The 16,049-nt window shown below is 39.0% G+C and overlaps 3 protein-coding genes across 5 annotated transcripts; 2 read left to right on the forward strand and 1 right to left on the reverse strand.

Moving 5' to 3' along the window:
* Nucleotides 1-578: 578 nt before the first annotated feature.
* On the forward strand, nt 579-4,652 carry LOC121783333 (chromatin remodeling protein EBS-like). Its single transcript, XM_042181378.1, has 5 exons — nt 579-813; nt 1,424-1,766; nt 1,880-1,948; nt 3,843-3,981; nt 4,339-4,652. The coding sequence occupies exons 1-5, from the start codon at nt 741-743 to the stop codon at nt 4,363-4,365; spliced, it is 651 nt and encodes a 216-aa protein (XP_042037312.1). The 5' UTR covers nt 579-740; the 3' UTR covers nt 4,366-4,652.
* A 152-nt stretch (nt 4,653-4,804) lies between these two features.
* LOC121783334 lies at nt 4,805-6,007 on the reverse strand. 3 transcript variants are annotated; one of them, XM_042181380.1, is made up of 2 exons: nt 5,716-6,007; nt 4,805-5,345 (listed from the first exon to the last, which is right to left on the reverse strand). In XM_042181380.1, the coding sequence occupies exon 2, from the start codon at nt 5,325-5,327 to the stop codon at nt 4,902-4,904; it is 426 nt and encodes a 141-aa protein (XP_042037314.1). In that variant the 5' UTR covers nt 5,328-5,345; nt 5,716-6,007; the 3' UTR covers nt 4,805-4,901. The 3 variants fall into 3 exon arrangements, with proteins under 3 accessions (XP_042037314.1, XP_042037315.1, XP_042037313.1); XM_042181381.1 differs by having other exon boundaries at nt 5,855-6,006; XM_042181379.1 differs by having other exon boundaries at nt 5,849-6,005.
* A 3,337-nt stretch (nt 6,008-9,344) lies between these two features.
* On the forward strand, nt 9,345-11,730 carry LOC121783207. The gene is made up of 5 exons (XM_042181208.1): nt 9,345-9,773; nt 10,455-10,576; nt 10,756-10,847; nt 11,268-11,354; nt 11,448-11,730. Exons 1-5 carry the CDS (start codon nt 9,406-9,408, stop codon nt 11,547-11,549), a joined length of 771 nt encoding a protein of 256 aa, XP_042037142.1. The 5' UTR covers nt 9,345-9,405; the 3' UTR covers nt 11,550-11,730.
* Nucleotides 11,731-16,049: the final 4,319 nt, after the last annotated feature.

The raw sequence follows: 16,049 nt of genomic DNA on the forward strand, positions 1-16,049 counted from the left end.
AAATTATAGAGAATGGTGTAAAATGTGTGTGACTAAAAATGTGTGGAATGAGGTATTTATAAATTTTTTTTGAAAATATTGAAAAAAAAATTTGAAAATGGGTGAGCCGCTGCTCTCGGCCGCCACAATAGGGAGCCACAGCTCTCCCCCAAGTGCCGCGGCCGAGCCGCCGTCGTGGCTCTCCCATGCCCCCCCTAACTTTAATGCGTAATTTGTTTTAAGCATTTCACTGAATCCCGTAGACGAAATCTACGGGATAAAGCCAAAAAGTATTTATATTGTTTGTCACATTAATACACATCGTGATCCTCAAATAAATTTTAAGATACTCATACTTTTTGGCTTTTTCTTAGATAAGTTGGACGACAACAATGAATTCATTTTTTTACTCTATTAATGCGTAATTTTTTTTACTGAATCCCGTAGACGAAATCTAATTATCTACATATAAAAATTATGTGTTATTTTCCTCAAAACTCAAGTGTAAAGATGATTTTAATAAAATTAGCCTAATGTGGTAAAAGAGCATATATCCATAAATGATCAAATTAAATTGACAAGATCTATTAATGACATTTGCCAAAGCTGCCCGCGGTCAGGGCTGAACCCTGTCTTCCGACATAATTTCTCCACGCCACTGAATTTCTCTCTTCAACCCAGCAATTAGGGTTTCTGTTTCTCTCCTCACCTCTAAATTCAACCCAATATCCCCTGCACTTCCTTCGATCGACCCCGTCGCGATGGCCAAGACGAAGCCGGGCAAAAAAGACGTCGATTCATACACTATAAAGGGCACCAACAAAGTTGTCAGACGTATTCCCATTTTCACCCCCTTTCTCTCCATCTTTGATTGCGTCTTTCTTCTTCTTCTTATTTGCATTTTTGATTCGTCGATTTGGTTGCTGATTAACATGATTTTGTCGTTTTTTGTATGCTGAGGTATCAAATGTAGGGTTTTGGGGGTGTTTGTTTTGATATTTATGTCTCTTGATTTGTGGTGCTAATTAGTTTCTTCCTGGAATTAGGTAATGTTTGTTTGGTGTTTATTAGAATTTAAAGCTGCTTATGATTTTGTTTACCTAACTGCTGATGCAATTTTGTTTTTTTTTTTAAATCTTTTTTAACCTATTTCTGTTTAATCCATTTCTGTTTAGTTACTAGCAAGTTAAATAATTAAATGCTGTCGGTTTAGCTTGTTTCCGGATAGGAAAATGAGCTCAATTCAAATGGAAATACACGTTTTGGTGTTGTTTTTTACTTGTTTTCTTCGTCCTACTGTCATAGGCAATGTTTTTGAACAGTTTGGTGTTTCTATTATCCACCTCGGCCACTTTGTGTCGAGTTTTCGATTGTTGGATTTGTATGGCTTATATGCTCGTTTGGTTTGTTTGAGCTCGACTGATATATAGGAGTGTTTATGCAGCTGGTGATTATGTGATGATGAGACCATCTGACTCGGACAAGCCACCGTATGTGGCAAGAGTCGAGAAGATTGAGGCTGACCACAGGAATAACATGAAAGTGCGGGTGAGGTGGTACTACCGCCCTGAGGAATCAATTGGAGGCCGTAGGCAGTTCCACGGTGCCAAGGAGTTATTCTTGTCGGACCACTATGACGTACAGAGTGCTCATACCATTGAAGGAAAGTGCATTGTTCATACCTTTAAGAACTACACCAAGCTAGAGAATGTGGGGACGGAGGATTACTTTTGCAGGTTCGAGTATAAGGCTGCTACCGGAAGCTTCACTCCCGACCGTGTTGCTGTGTGAGTCTCGGTTATTAAAGCTTTGATGATTAGTTGATGCATCTTAGTAATGCTAACTTTTCCTCTTCTTTTCTTTTAATTCTTACGTATTTATTTGGTGATTTTGTTTCAAGATATTGCAAGTGTGAGATGCCTTATAACCCAGACGATCTCATGGTGCAATGTGAAGGATGTAAAGATTGGTATGTCATATATCCTTCAGCCATTTTTTTACAATATGAAATTAGGCATTTATTTAAGCAAATTTGGAATTTTCAACTCTCTCCCCCTCCAAGTGGCGGATCCAGAACTGGTTAGTGGAGGGGGCGGAATGAAAAAACCTACTAATATCGCTAACACAACCTTCAAATTTTGATAAGCATCTTTTTTAACGTTATATACACTCTAATAGTAGTGTTTGACAACTCTTTTAGCAACTATAATAGATGAATGGGCCTTCACCCTTTAGGACCCGTTTTATAGGTGATAAACCAAGGTTAAGGTTGGTGGGACCCACCACAATCCAATGTTTGATACAATTTTTCAGCCTGGATAAATGCAATCCAAGGCCCGAAAAAAATTGCGGCGGCCCGCCAGGCCCGCGTGAATAGTGCCCGTTTTCACTATTGGGCTTAGTTAATGTGACCCACAAAATTTGTGGGTTTATTTTATCCTCTTGTGGGTTTATTTTATCCTACATAAATCCTACATTTGGCCCGAAAATTTTATCCTATGTTAATCCTCTTGCTATAACCCACTCACTCTATAAAACGGGTCCTTATGGTATCATGTAGTTCGATCATTACTTGAATGATTAGTTATACTTTTTGAATTTTAGTAAATCAAGAGATTTGGTCTATTTAAGAAATTTTGATAAGTTAATTTATGAAAAATATAAGCATAATTTATAAATAATTGAATATGTATTATAATGAAATCATTTTAGTTCCAAGTGTTACTTTTTTGAATTTATGTTAGATAAAGTTAAAATATACTATATGGAATATAATTAAAGCTTTCAATTGTGTCTGCCTTATCGACACACAATAAAAACTTAAAAAAGGAAAACTCTGTTTTTCTCTCTCACTCTAGAAACCTACACAGCTACAACACCTAAGGTAAAAAGAGTAAATTTTTAATAACTAAAAAAGAATTAAAACAGAAAGTCAAAAGTAGTTGCTCATTCCTTCTTCCTAATTAGTGACACCCACACACAAAAGAAAGATAAAAACTTCATCACTACCACCCACACCACTCAATCTCTGGACAGCCTCTTGAAAACCTCAAATAATTGAAGAAACTATCTCAATGTAACAGATTTCTGGCAACTCCTTTATTTTCCATTTCTTCTTTGTGACTGCGCCAGTGGCCAAGGGAGGGGGTGACCGCCCCCTCATGCCCCTGGATCCGCCACTGCCCCCTTTGTTGCAAATCCATACCTTCCATATGATGCAGCCAAGTTGAGGTTCATCATGTTTACCAATTTGACAAATCGATTCTAGCTGGTTTTGAGCCAATTTTACATTTATAAAAAGATTATAAAAAATAATAGGTTGATTGCCATAAAAAAAATATCCAGTTGTCCTCCTTAGCCCAGGCTCTTGGAACATGTAAATTGGTGTGTTTCTCTGGTATATTGGTATGCTTCTTACCAGTCATATAACATATATTTGAGTTTAAAACAGTGAGCAATATGCCTTTACATATGGAATGCAGTTTGGTATCCTCTACTATTAGAGCCAAATAAATTTCTTGTTCTAAATTCGGGTTGGTTTGGAATAACTTATGGTATTAGAGGATAGAGACTAGAGAGAGCCAAAATCCCTCAAATTGGCAAGTACTTTCTAATGCTCATGACACACGTATTTAATGTTTGACATTTCCTCTTTTAGGGGCAAGCTTAGAAACACACGTATTTAATGTTTGACATTTCCTCTTTTAGGGGCAAGCTTAGAAACACACGTGTTTAATGTTTGGCATTTCCTCTTTTAGGGGCCAGCTTTCTAACATTAATTGTATTTCACTTGATCGAATGGGGACGTTATTTCCTTACACCCCTTTAGAGGATGTGTTTCTGATGTGTCTTTCTTATTGAAGGTTTCATCCTTCTTGTATGGGCATGACTATTGAAGAGGCAAAGAAGCTGGATCAGTTCTTGTGCTCTGATTGTTCATCTGATGACGATACCAAAAGGTCGATGAACTCATTTCCCGTATCACCGGCTGCTGAGACAAAGGTGAGAACGATTGTCCTCTTTGAACTCATCTTTCCTCATACTTGTAGCAGTAGATTCCCCTATCCTGAAATATTGACCTTGGCTGTAACAAATACGACTTCTCTTGAGAAAATATTTACAGGAGAAACGGAAGTGGTCTTTATCTAACTTTTTAAGGTTTCTGGTGAATCACACTATACTCGTATATTAGACACACACACACACACACATGTGCGCACACACAACATTATCCGTCTTAACAAATGCACTTAGGGTTAAGAGCGAGTTTGGAACACTTTTTACTTCGACTCTCTCTATTTTGAGATGCAAAATACTTATTCAAGTATCTCTAACCCCTTGATGACGATCAATTGTTAGGTGGAGGCGAAGCGAAGAAAGAGGTGAATGAGTCGTGCACGAGTATGTACGAGTTTTCTTGCATAGTAGCGCGCTATTTGTTGTTGTACCATGGAATTGTACAGTGCAGAGAGAGTGGAAACTACAAGACATGGTCTGAGGCTTATTTCTAATTTATGGTAGCCTAATTATTATTATCATCTATTTATTGTATCTTTGTGCAGACTAAGTAGTTAGTAGTACTACTCACCATTGTTGGTATGTGCGTGTACAATTCCCCTTAAAACATTGAAATTGTTGATTGAAATCTATCATTAACCCTAGTTTTCCTAATATGGTAAAATGGCAATTTGGAAGTGTGATTTGTAATTTGTTCTGTTTTCTAATGTAGTCTTCCAATCTCCTTTTGTTTCTTCACTGGATTTTTTTCTGATATAAATCAAATATTTTAATACTACTAATTTATTTGGAAATCAATAGCCAGAGATGAAGCATCTTCAACATTCATATCATAAATTTAACTCAAAATACAACAATTTTCTTCTGGACAACATACAACATAGAATGAAGATCATCAACACCTGCTAATCATCACCATATGCTCTAAAGCAATACCGTTCTTGATAGAAATCATTGAAGAAGAGATCGGCTTCAAACCACTTTGGGTAGCGAACAAGGTCGCCTGCTACGAAGCTCATGTAGCGCTTGCTCCCGTCCGGCACCACTCTCACTTCCCCTTCCTCGATATAAACGAGCTGATCGACCTGCCAGTCCCATGGGAGCTGGCACTTGCCCGTTTTCCACAAAGACCATCTCGAGACACCGAGCTCTGCCAGGCGCTCCTTTGAGACCTTCCTCTCTACCTTCACGTTGTAGAGCTCCTCCAATGGTTTCTCCACCTTCATTGCTAGTATAGGCTGGTACTGCCTCGGGCTAGGAATGGAACTTTTGTGCTTTTTGGCAGAAGATGAAGAGAGTGCTAGCATCGGAGCCGTGATACTACTAGCCATATCAGTCGGATGCAGCAACTGCACAGAAACACAGGAATAAACGATCAAGTTTATTTTGTTCGTCCAAAGCATAAACACAGAAATGCATTTCTTTGTGGGGAAAATCATTGTTCCCTTTTCAGATAGCCTCATTATCATAGATCACAAACAAAATCTAATTTTGTTTGTTCAAAAGCAAGATGTGCCTATCACCTACAACATAAATGCACAATATCTTTTAACAGGAAAAACCCAATACAATTTTCCTACAATTGACCTCCAACCATACTCCATATCCCATCCCAAATTGTCCTTTTTTCCATTTCTTGAACAGTAATACACCAAAGATGCAGTAGTTATGAAGTTTCTAAAATTTGCAATGGGATTTCGAATAGAAGCAAGGACTTGCCTGATTTACGGAGAGTGGTTGCCGATTGAAGAACTAGTTAGCGAAAAAAAGAAGAAACAGCGGCGCAATTTTGTGCAGAGAGAGAAAACGATATCTAGATTAACGCAAGGGCCAAATGATGGAGAAGAATTACCTTTACCTTAAGCTTAACGTTTTTCTTAAAACCCTTCAGCTGGAACAGAGAGGTTTATCCACAATACAAAGAGCTGTGAATTCTTTTACTTGAGCTTCCAAGAGTTGTTATTGCAAAAAAGCCACTCTAGTCTCACAACATATGCTAATCAGTCCAATAAAATCTATAAATGCTAAAACGGCGTCGTCAATGGCATAAAGATGAGTGGGCTTTGGCTGCGACATAAACACCCCAATTATTGACTAGAGAGTTCATTCATGTAAATACAGGCAGATATTGATTTATAATCAGATAAATAATTTTGGTCAAAAATACCCGAATTTTTTATATGTTTTGAAATTCGACTCAACTCCGGCAAATGTATTATTGGAAATATCTCAATGCCAACTTCTTAAAAGTTCGAATATGAGATCTAATTCTGCTAAAAGCTATAACGAATATAGAATTATGAGATTAATTACGACGCAGGACTACTAGGGCCGTTCGTTTTGCAGAAAGAGATCTTGCACAACTAGACTTGATATACGATTTTGTTTTATCTATTTATAATTTCAATTTAGTAGTTCTATTTATGGGTACTTCTTTCTTTCTTCTATTTTATTTTATTCTTTTTGGAATTGTATTATGTCGAATAAGTTTTTGTTTCATGTTGGTTCCACCTCCGACCCTCTTGATCGAACGCCGTGTACCTACCTCAACCTCGTGCTCGGCTCTACCCTGCTTGAAGAGTTGCTCGAAGATTGCTGGAAGCTGAGGTTTCTAGGAAGTCTAGATTATGAATTAACCTGAAAATCATTAAGAAAAAATTTGTACTTTGAAGAATGGAAATATATAGGTGCTCGGGTAGATGGATTCAAATTTCCATATGCACAACAAAGAAATTAGATTTCTTGTTTACCAAGGCCTATTTTTTTTTCTCCTTTCATTTCAATTGGACAAAAGCTTAGACCTTTTTCTTTTCATATTATCACAAAGCAATTTGGATTTTTTTTTATTAAATTTTATTTATATTATGTCAATATACTGCGAATTCTGGTACAATATAGATATAAGCTTACCAAATTGGGAAGCATGTTTTTTAAATTCTTTAGAAGTGAGCCTTATGCGTCTCATTTATTAGAGACGCATAAGACTGTCACTCATTTCATATCCCCAATTCCCCCTCGTCATACGCGGTTCAATGCGATTTCCAACGGCAGCTAGTCCCACCATTTGTGAAGCCCAATTCTCCGATGGTTGAACGTTAGAGGCAGATCAACCATGCTTCCGAATATCCCTCTGATGCCTTGGCGGCATAAAATCTACCGTGGTAGCGACCTTATATGGAAATGAGAGACTGAGACACATAAGATGTATGTGTTTTCAATTAATGAGATCACTTCTTAATTTAAGAGCATCCATAATGGTGCGGATGTCCCGGCGGACTTCCTAAAAACACTTACTGCCACGTCATAAGGACCTCCCACTGCACTGCCACGTCATAAGGACATCCCACTGCACAATGACGGACATCCACAATAAAAAAAAATCACAAATTCACCAAATTAAAGAATTTACAGAATTAAAATTTCGACACGAATACGGACGAGTGCAATGATAATTTGATTAATTAAAAAAAATAAAAAAAGGTACAGTTCAAAAAAAAATTAAACAAATTACATTATAAATATCAACGTGCACCCCTCCGCGTCCATAGCTCTTCAATTATATCGTTCTGGAGTCGAATATGAGCTTGTCGTTGGCGCATGTCGGCAAATGCACGGACTCGATCGGCCTCTCCATGGGGTATCCCCATACGTACGTTGGCGGTGGCCACGTCGTGACTTGGACCGAAAGCATCAACATTATCATTGGCCCAATCAGTCAGTGCTGGAACTTCATCTTCGACAATCATGTTGTACATGATAATACATGCGTACATGACATCAGCGATGCTATCAATATACCACAGCCGTGATGGACCCTTCACTGCCGTCCATCGAGCCTGGAGCACACCAAATGCTCGCTCCACATCCTTGGGCACTGCCTCCTGACGTCCCGCAAAATAGACCTTCTTTTCGTCTGATGGGCATCTGATCGTCTTCACAAAGACGGGCCACATATGGTATATCACATCCGCCAAATAGTAGCCCATATTGTGCTGGTTGCCATTGGATGACGTTGAAAAGGGGCGACGACTGGAGGACGTTGATGTCATTGTTCGACCCGGCTACTCCAAAATACGCATGCCAAATCCACAACCGGTAGTCAGCTACAGCTTCAAGGACAATCGTGGGATTCTTACTTTTGAAGCCGGTAGTGTACACTCCTTTCCATGCGGCGAGGCAGTTCTTCCACTCCCAATGCAAATATGCTGCCCAACATTCCACGAAACCCGTGCTGACCCCCGTGCATATCCATCAGAGCCTGGTAGTCTTCGGGGGTAGGCTTCCGAAGATACTCATCCTCGAATATCTCCCTAACGCCCTCACAAAAATACTTCATGCAATCGCGGGCAGTCGTCTCGCCGATGTGGAGGTACTCGTCGAACATGTCGGCCGCGCCTCCGTACGCCAGCTGCCTGATTGCGGCAGTGCACTTCTGTATGGGCGTGTGACCGGGTTTACCAACCGCATCCTCCATGAACTTGAAATACTCGTATCGACGCTCTAAAGCGCTCACGATACCCATAAATAGCTGACGATGCATCCTAAAACATTGCCGGAATATGTTATCTCTAAATCGCGACTCTGGAGCGAAGTAGTCCTCATACAACCGACGGTGTGCAGCGATGTGGTCCCGGGGTACTATAGCTTGACGATGAATGGGTCGAGGTAGGCTGCTGCTGCAAGGCCGCTTGTATCAGGCAATTATCTCCCTGGACGTAACGGCCAGCACCTCTTCATTAATTCCCCGGCGTAAGTCATCAGCACCCGCACCACTACTTCTACCACTACCACCACTAGCCATTTTGGATATACTAATTGAAACGTAGAGAGAGAGAGAGAGAAACGTTAAAACAAGTGGTGCAAATGAAATGAAGTTCAACGAGCCGTATATATAGATTTTTTTTAAATTTAAAAAATCGGGACGTCCGTCCTGGCACCGCAATGGCGGACGTCACAACGGACGTCGCCGGAAAGCCGCGGATCTGCAGTGTCCGCTGCGGCCTTCCGCATCCGTCCCTCCCAAGCCTAATGGTGGACGTCCCGCACGGACATCCGACACGCTGGTCGAACGTTCGCCGGTAAATCCGCCATTGCAGATGCTCTAAAAAAATAAGCTTCCCAATATACGTCAATACGATCTTATAGATGTCATATTTTCTTTTTAGTCTGTTCAACAAAAAAAATGAAAAAAAGTTCTCTCACAATAATGTAAATATACTATTTTCTCTATTCACTTAATACACAAAACAACGTCTCTTAAATTTTCGTGTTATTATCCAAGTGTGCTATCAATGTATATATTATGGGATGGAGGTAGTAATTTTTTATGGTTGTGTGGAGTACTTGTTCACCAAGTATATTTCTTTCCAATAAATTGACTCCGCGGCAAACTACACAACTAGAGAAGAAATGAGTTTTCTTGCCGGGCGATTAGCCAGCAAAGAGGGCTCCTATTTCCTGCAAGAATCCAAGCAAGTTGTCACCAAACTCCGCGAAAAGCAGAGGAATTCCGCTGCTAACAATCTCATCACACCGATTGCCGAAAGCAGCCAAACTTCTTCATCGCCGGCCGATGTTCTGCCGGAGGTTTTGCGGCACAATCTCCCTTCCAAGATTTTCAGCTCCGACCCGGCCAATCCGGGCTCTTCTTTATCCACGGCCTCGAAATGGGCCCTGAAGCCCGATCCGAAAAGCGGCGGCGTGTCGGTGTCGGCCGATGCTATGAATCCCCTCAGGGGTTACGTTTCTCTGCCGCAGGTCACATTTGGACCTAAAAGGTCTTCTCTTTTTCCCTTCTACATAATTGTAAATTGGTTTTGATTAATTAATTGATGATTATCGTTGATCGACTGTTAATTTGGTGTGTGAATTTAGTATTTGGTTGAATTTCAGTAATTTACATGCTATTGTTCCTTTTTTTTGATGAAGTTTGTATGACTACTGTGATTTTTGGTTGCTAGATTTCTACTATAAAACTTCTCATGGCTGAAAAAAGATGAGATTTTGGGATTATATTTTGTGAAGTTTGTACATGTTCTTAATCTCTGAGAAAAATGAATAGAGATTAAGGTGGTTAGTTTTTAGCTCTGATCGCATCATTGAAAGGGAAATTTTATTTTGTTTTGTTTTACACTGTGATGATCAAATCATTATGTTTTGTACTCCCTCTGTCCCACTACAAGTGAGGCGTTTATTTGCGAAGATGATAATAAATAGTTAAAGTGAAGAGAAAATAAAGTAAGAGAGAGAATAATATAGAAGAGAGTCGTATATACATTATTATCTTACTTACTTTATTTTATCTCTACTCTAACTATTTATTATTATTTTTGCAAAACAACGTCCGATTTGGAACGCCTCACTTGTAGCGGGACGGAGGGAGTAGTACATTATTGGCTCTTATCATTTTTGGGATCTTTTCTTGCAATGTGGATGGACTAATATCTGTTGATACTCAGATGGCAGATTCCCAATTCGGAGGGCGCTGTTGTAGCCTCGACTGCAAATGATTTGCGGCAAGACAAGTACGCCCCTATCAACCCGGAGAAGTTGAAGGCTGCAGCAGCAGGGCTAACTCAAAGTATGCTCTGGTTTATTGTTTGTTCGTTACCGATTGTCAGTTTCGTGAGGCATTAGAGCTATTATTGTGGCCATAGTGTCGTTTTTAGGATATTCAGATGTTCATGAGCTTTTTTTAATCCTGTGGTTTCTTGAATTGGAACAAGCTGATATATATCTCCGGGCTCTCTTCGTTTGCAGTTGGGTCTGCATTTGCTGTTGCGACTGCTATTGTCTTCGGTGGTGCTGCCTTGATCTTTGGGCTGGCAGCATCGAGGCTCCAGGTGCATAACGTAAGTATAAATATCTGAGATGGTTGAATATAACGAATACATTGATCTTTATAGTTTTGGCTTTCATATACCGTATTGAATAAGAGCGATTAGGGAAGTTCATGTGAAAACTTAAGGATTCTGCAATAAATACTTAAAAACGATCTCGATTCTTGATTGGCACATCCACTCTATTTAATCTATGTTGCCTCCGAGAGCCACAATTCTTAGAAGCAGTCCGTGCTGGAAATGGAGGTCACGACACTCCAACAACTCCCTTGAATTGATATAGGTTTACATTTTGGACTGCATCCCGATAACTTTTGTTTCTTTTTATTGTTTTTCTATGCATTTACAAGTTTGAAGGCGACTATCGACATCCATTCTGTTTCACGTTTCTTTAACGACATTAGATACTTAACTATGTTTCATTGTTTACAGACGAATGACATTAGGGATAGAGGAAAGGATTTAATTCAACCGAGATTCGAGACGTTGAAAGAGCGGTTGGCGCCTCTAAGGAATCGGGTAGGTATAGTCTGTTAGAACATATAGAAAGGAAGGAATCTAAATTATTGTGCCTTTTTTAAACTATTTCTTGCTAAATTTGGTTGATTTTAGGCTGAGGAAGTATCAAAGAAATGGCATTTAGAAGAGGAAGGAAATTTGAAGGAGAGTCCTCTGTTTAAGGAGCTTTCAAGAACATTGGGTGCCAAATCTTGAATGTCTTATCTCTGTATGTATGTTTGTTTGTTGTATTTGTCGCGTTTATATACAGGTTATTTGGTTAGTGTAATATACAGGTTAGTTTTGTTATTTTCCCAAGTGCAAGTGTGAGGATATTTGTAAAATAAATACTTATAATTTTGGTATAAGGAGGTATTTTATGATCTTTACTTTTATACATGTGGAGGAAGGCCAATCAATTAGCAAATTGAGTTTTTTTTATACATTTGCTTTGATTTTAATACATTAAAAAATATTATTGATATTTTTAAACAAATGTATGTAGGGAGGGAGTATATCAATTTTTCTTTATTGCAAAACATATATTTATGTTGTTTCATTGAAGGAGTTGAGGTGTATTATTTTGGAAAAACTGTTGGCACTTAAAAGGGTGAGATCAAGAGGTATAGGAATCGATCCCTCGCCATTTGGTTAAAAGTGAAAAGAGTTCTATACTACTAAACCACACCCCTAATGTTTAAAAAGAAACTCTTTATTATAGAAGAGGAAGTACAATTTTTCTAATGATTTCGCTTTAGACTTATTAAGTCCATATCAGATTGTGTGTAATTGTAGGAATTAAAACACACCAAATGTATAAATGTGAACATAGCTAAACACATTGAATAAAATTATTTTCAGGTAATGTGGGTGATAGAGAATGATAGGTACATAAATGATAGTGATTGGTGGTTGTATTAAATAATGGTTATTTTGAAATATGAGATCGCAGATATGCTAATTAGAATGATAGTATTACATTTGCGATCTGTTTGGGATGGATAATTTTTTTGAGAATGTTTGGAATTCATTAGTTACTTGATCATCAGCTTTGTTTAATTTATTGGTGTTTAATTTATTATGGACACGATGAATCTTCGCTTTAAATTTTCATAACTGCCATCAAATTGTAGTTTAAGAAGGAAAAGGAAAAAGGATATGTTTTGACTTTCTTGTATTTAAATGTGTTCAAACTTTGAAGCATACAAAGATTTTTTTTAAAAAAAATTGTATGCAATTTTAAGTTGGCTACTATGGTTATATACGGAGTTGAATTGATATAAGTCGTACCTAATTTTTAGTTCTATAAGGAAAGCATATATAAAATATTGCTAAGTACTATTTTTTTTTGTTAAAAGAATTGTTATATGGAATCTGGATCAATAGATTATCACAGCCACAGAATCGAACTTGTCCAGCAGAATTGGATTCTGCATTGGGCCTATTTTTTTAAAGAATTTGGAGATTATTGGTCTTTTAAAAGCATTTGGAGATTTGGGCTTTCTTGTAGGTCATTTCGCATCTGTACACTACATTGAATAAAGGTTGTATTAGCATTCTGAATTCCCTTATAAATGAATTGTATTTAGGACTGTACCGATAAAATGCAAACGTTAAATATTGTATCAACTTCAAACTATGATCTGAACCATTAAAAAATATCAACAGATGACAAAATAAAAACAATAAAAAATGTCAATAAAATGTCAACACAATTTCAACACAGCATCAACCGTTGACATTTTTTATACCTATTATTTTGCCATCTGTTCACATTTTCTAACGATTCAGATCATAATTTGAAGTTTGTACAATATTTAAAGTTTGCATTTGATCATATTCCTCATGCTATATATACTATATATGTAAAGACTAGTTTATAATACTTAAAATGTTTCAAACACGTATATTCGATTGTTTTCAAAATAGAGCTCTACTGATTTTAAGCAATTTCAACTTGAGCACATTACTATTACGTATCGAGTTCACTTAAAAGAAAGATAAAGAGTTCACTTGATTTTTGTTATATTCCTTGCTTTGTTTTATTCATCAACCTTCATCGTATTGAAAATTTATCAAATGCTTCATCGGTCTCGTTCGTATGCATCATATTCCATTTTAATTTAAGCTGTCCCATTATAATTAAATTATTTACTACTCCCTCCGTCCCGGACTACTTGCACTTATTTCCTTTCTGGGCGTCCCAAGTTATTTGCACTCTTTCTATTTTTAGTAAAAATTATCACCTACAGCCGCAATTGTTGACTTTGCTATACACTCATTCCTTAATCTCCATACCGAAAATGAAATGTGCGAGTAGTCCGGGACGGAGGGAGTAATATTTTAGCAAAATTGAATATATTTTTTTTCTCTTATTTTTTTTCTCCTATTTAATTTTATTTCCTACTTTAGATTTATATACTTTTGGAATATGGAATAGAATATGGGAATATAATAACTGTAATTAGGGAACAAATCATGGGATTAGTATGTAATTGATACAATCATAATTAAGGAGATCTCCTTCCATATGTAAATTATGGCAACTCTCTATATTAAGAGAGTTGCTCTATTCGATCAATAAGATACACAGAAATTCCTCCAACCATGTCTTCTAGCATTTCTTCCCTCTCTCGGTTATCACAATTCAACATGGTATCAGAGCAGGTTGAACAATAGGGACTCAGATTTATATATCATCATCGTCCAAACATACCAATCTCAAACCTTCTGACCAAGAGGCAGAAAACCTGCATCAAAACAAACACCACGATTATGTCAGATTCAGAGGAACCAAAGGAGACCCCAAAACCAATCATGAACTTCTCAGACGATTTTGCAACAAAATTTGCAGAATTCATCCGGCAGAGCATACAAAGCTCCCCAACTCCACCTCCAAAACCGGCAGCCAACCCGGACAACCTAGGGGAAATTGTTATCTCAACCAAATCATCGGGAGATAACTATCATCTCTGGGCGAACCTCATCAAACGAGCGATTGGTGGGAAGGGATTATCCTCCCACATATCACGGGATTCAGAGCCACCTCCGACCACCGATCCCAACCACAAAACATGGCAAAAGTTGGATCACTGTGTGTTCGGGTGGATAATCAACAATATGGAACCCGAACTCGTAAACGAGGTGTCGCAATATCCAACGACAAAGGAGCTATGGGAGGGATTGGCGGTGACATATGGTAGCGGAGGAGACTCGTTACAGGTCTACGACCTGCAACGAAAGGCGGGCAATATGAAACAGGGGGAGATGACGCTTGAACAACTGTGGAACAAACTCCAAAACATCTAGATGTCAATCAACCGGAAAAAGCCCAACCCGATGAAGTGTGCGGAGGACATCGCAACACACAACAAAGAGACACAAGAAATCCGGCTATTCCAGTTCTAGATGGCACTCAATGACATCCATGAATCCACCAGAAGGGAGATCCTCAAAAGGGACCCTCTACCCACTGTAAGGGACGCCTACGCCACCGTCCGCCGCGAAGCCACCAATGACGGAGTACTCAAGCCCGTAACCGCCGATGTACGAGAAACCCAAGTGAACGGAGGCATCGGAGTGGGGCTGGCAGCACGTAGCGGCGGACGGCCCGGGCAGAACCCAAGTCGTGGGGAGGACCGCCGAATTGAAGATGACCGGAACAAATTGGTGTGCAGTCACTACGGAGGAAGAAAACACACCCGAGATGGGTGTTTCCTCCTAGTCGGGTATCTCGATTGGTGGGATGAAATGAAGAAGAATAGGGCTGCTCGCAAAAGATAGAACCAAGGGAATCGAGGGACCCCAGCCACCAGCGACCGGACTACCGGCGCTGCAAACGCAGTGGGCAGACCTGGCGCGTCGACGAATGGATGAGAGGATGGAGAAAAACCCAGCACAGTGGCGGCGGAAGGTGTTGTTGCCGCGGCTAGGATTTGCAAAGGTATAGAGGGGTTTAATTTTGAATTAAACCCCTCAGCTTCGACACCCTTACATTTTTCACCCCTGAATTTCAATAAAATACACTCAGAACCCCACCCTTTGCCAAACCAGTCCCCCAAGTCTCCAAATTGTGAAAACAGACCCCACCATTTGCATATTATAGGAAAAAGGCCCTCTAGTAGCGAGAAATTTGAAATACAGCCCCAAATACATTGCACAAATCAATTTGTTGCCCTTGAAACTTTATCTACTACATGTAGTGTCTCCGAAAAACCATACAGGGACAAAGACTGGATTTTTGATTGTGGAGCAACAGATACTATATCATTTGACGTTTCTGATTTTACTGGGATTACTGAATCTAAGAAAAGATATGTGATAAGTCGTATTCTAGGCCTTGGTTACTGGTCAGTATAATGTGCATAATTGGAATATATCTGCAAAACAGTTGCTAAAGTGTGCAGGGAAAACGTTCTAGCCAGTATGAGAATGTTCGGATAATTCAGGTGAAAAAGGGCGTCAGTAGGGTGCAATACTGACCAGGATGCATGCGAAAAAGGCTCGAGATGGAGAAGAATGATAGCTGGGAAAATCAGCCGCAAGCAAGGGGCAAAAGAGTCATTTAAAGAAGTGAGTCTACCCTAAAAATCAAGGGAGGCCTCCCTATAAAAGGAAGCCACTTGGAGAGAGAATATAATCAATTAGTTCATCAACTCATACGCTTAGTTAGAAATCTCTCTTCGGTAGATCAATCCTTCAGCATTATCCTTCATA

This window comes from Salvia splendens, chromosome 21 (assembly GCF_004379255.2).
Source record: "Salvia splendens isolate huo1 chromosome 21, SspV2, whole genome shotgun sequence".
Classification (NCBI taxonomy): Eukaryota; Viridiplantae; Streptophyta; class Magnoliopsida; order Lamiales; family Lamiaceae; genus Salvia; species Salvia splendens.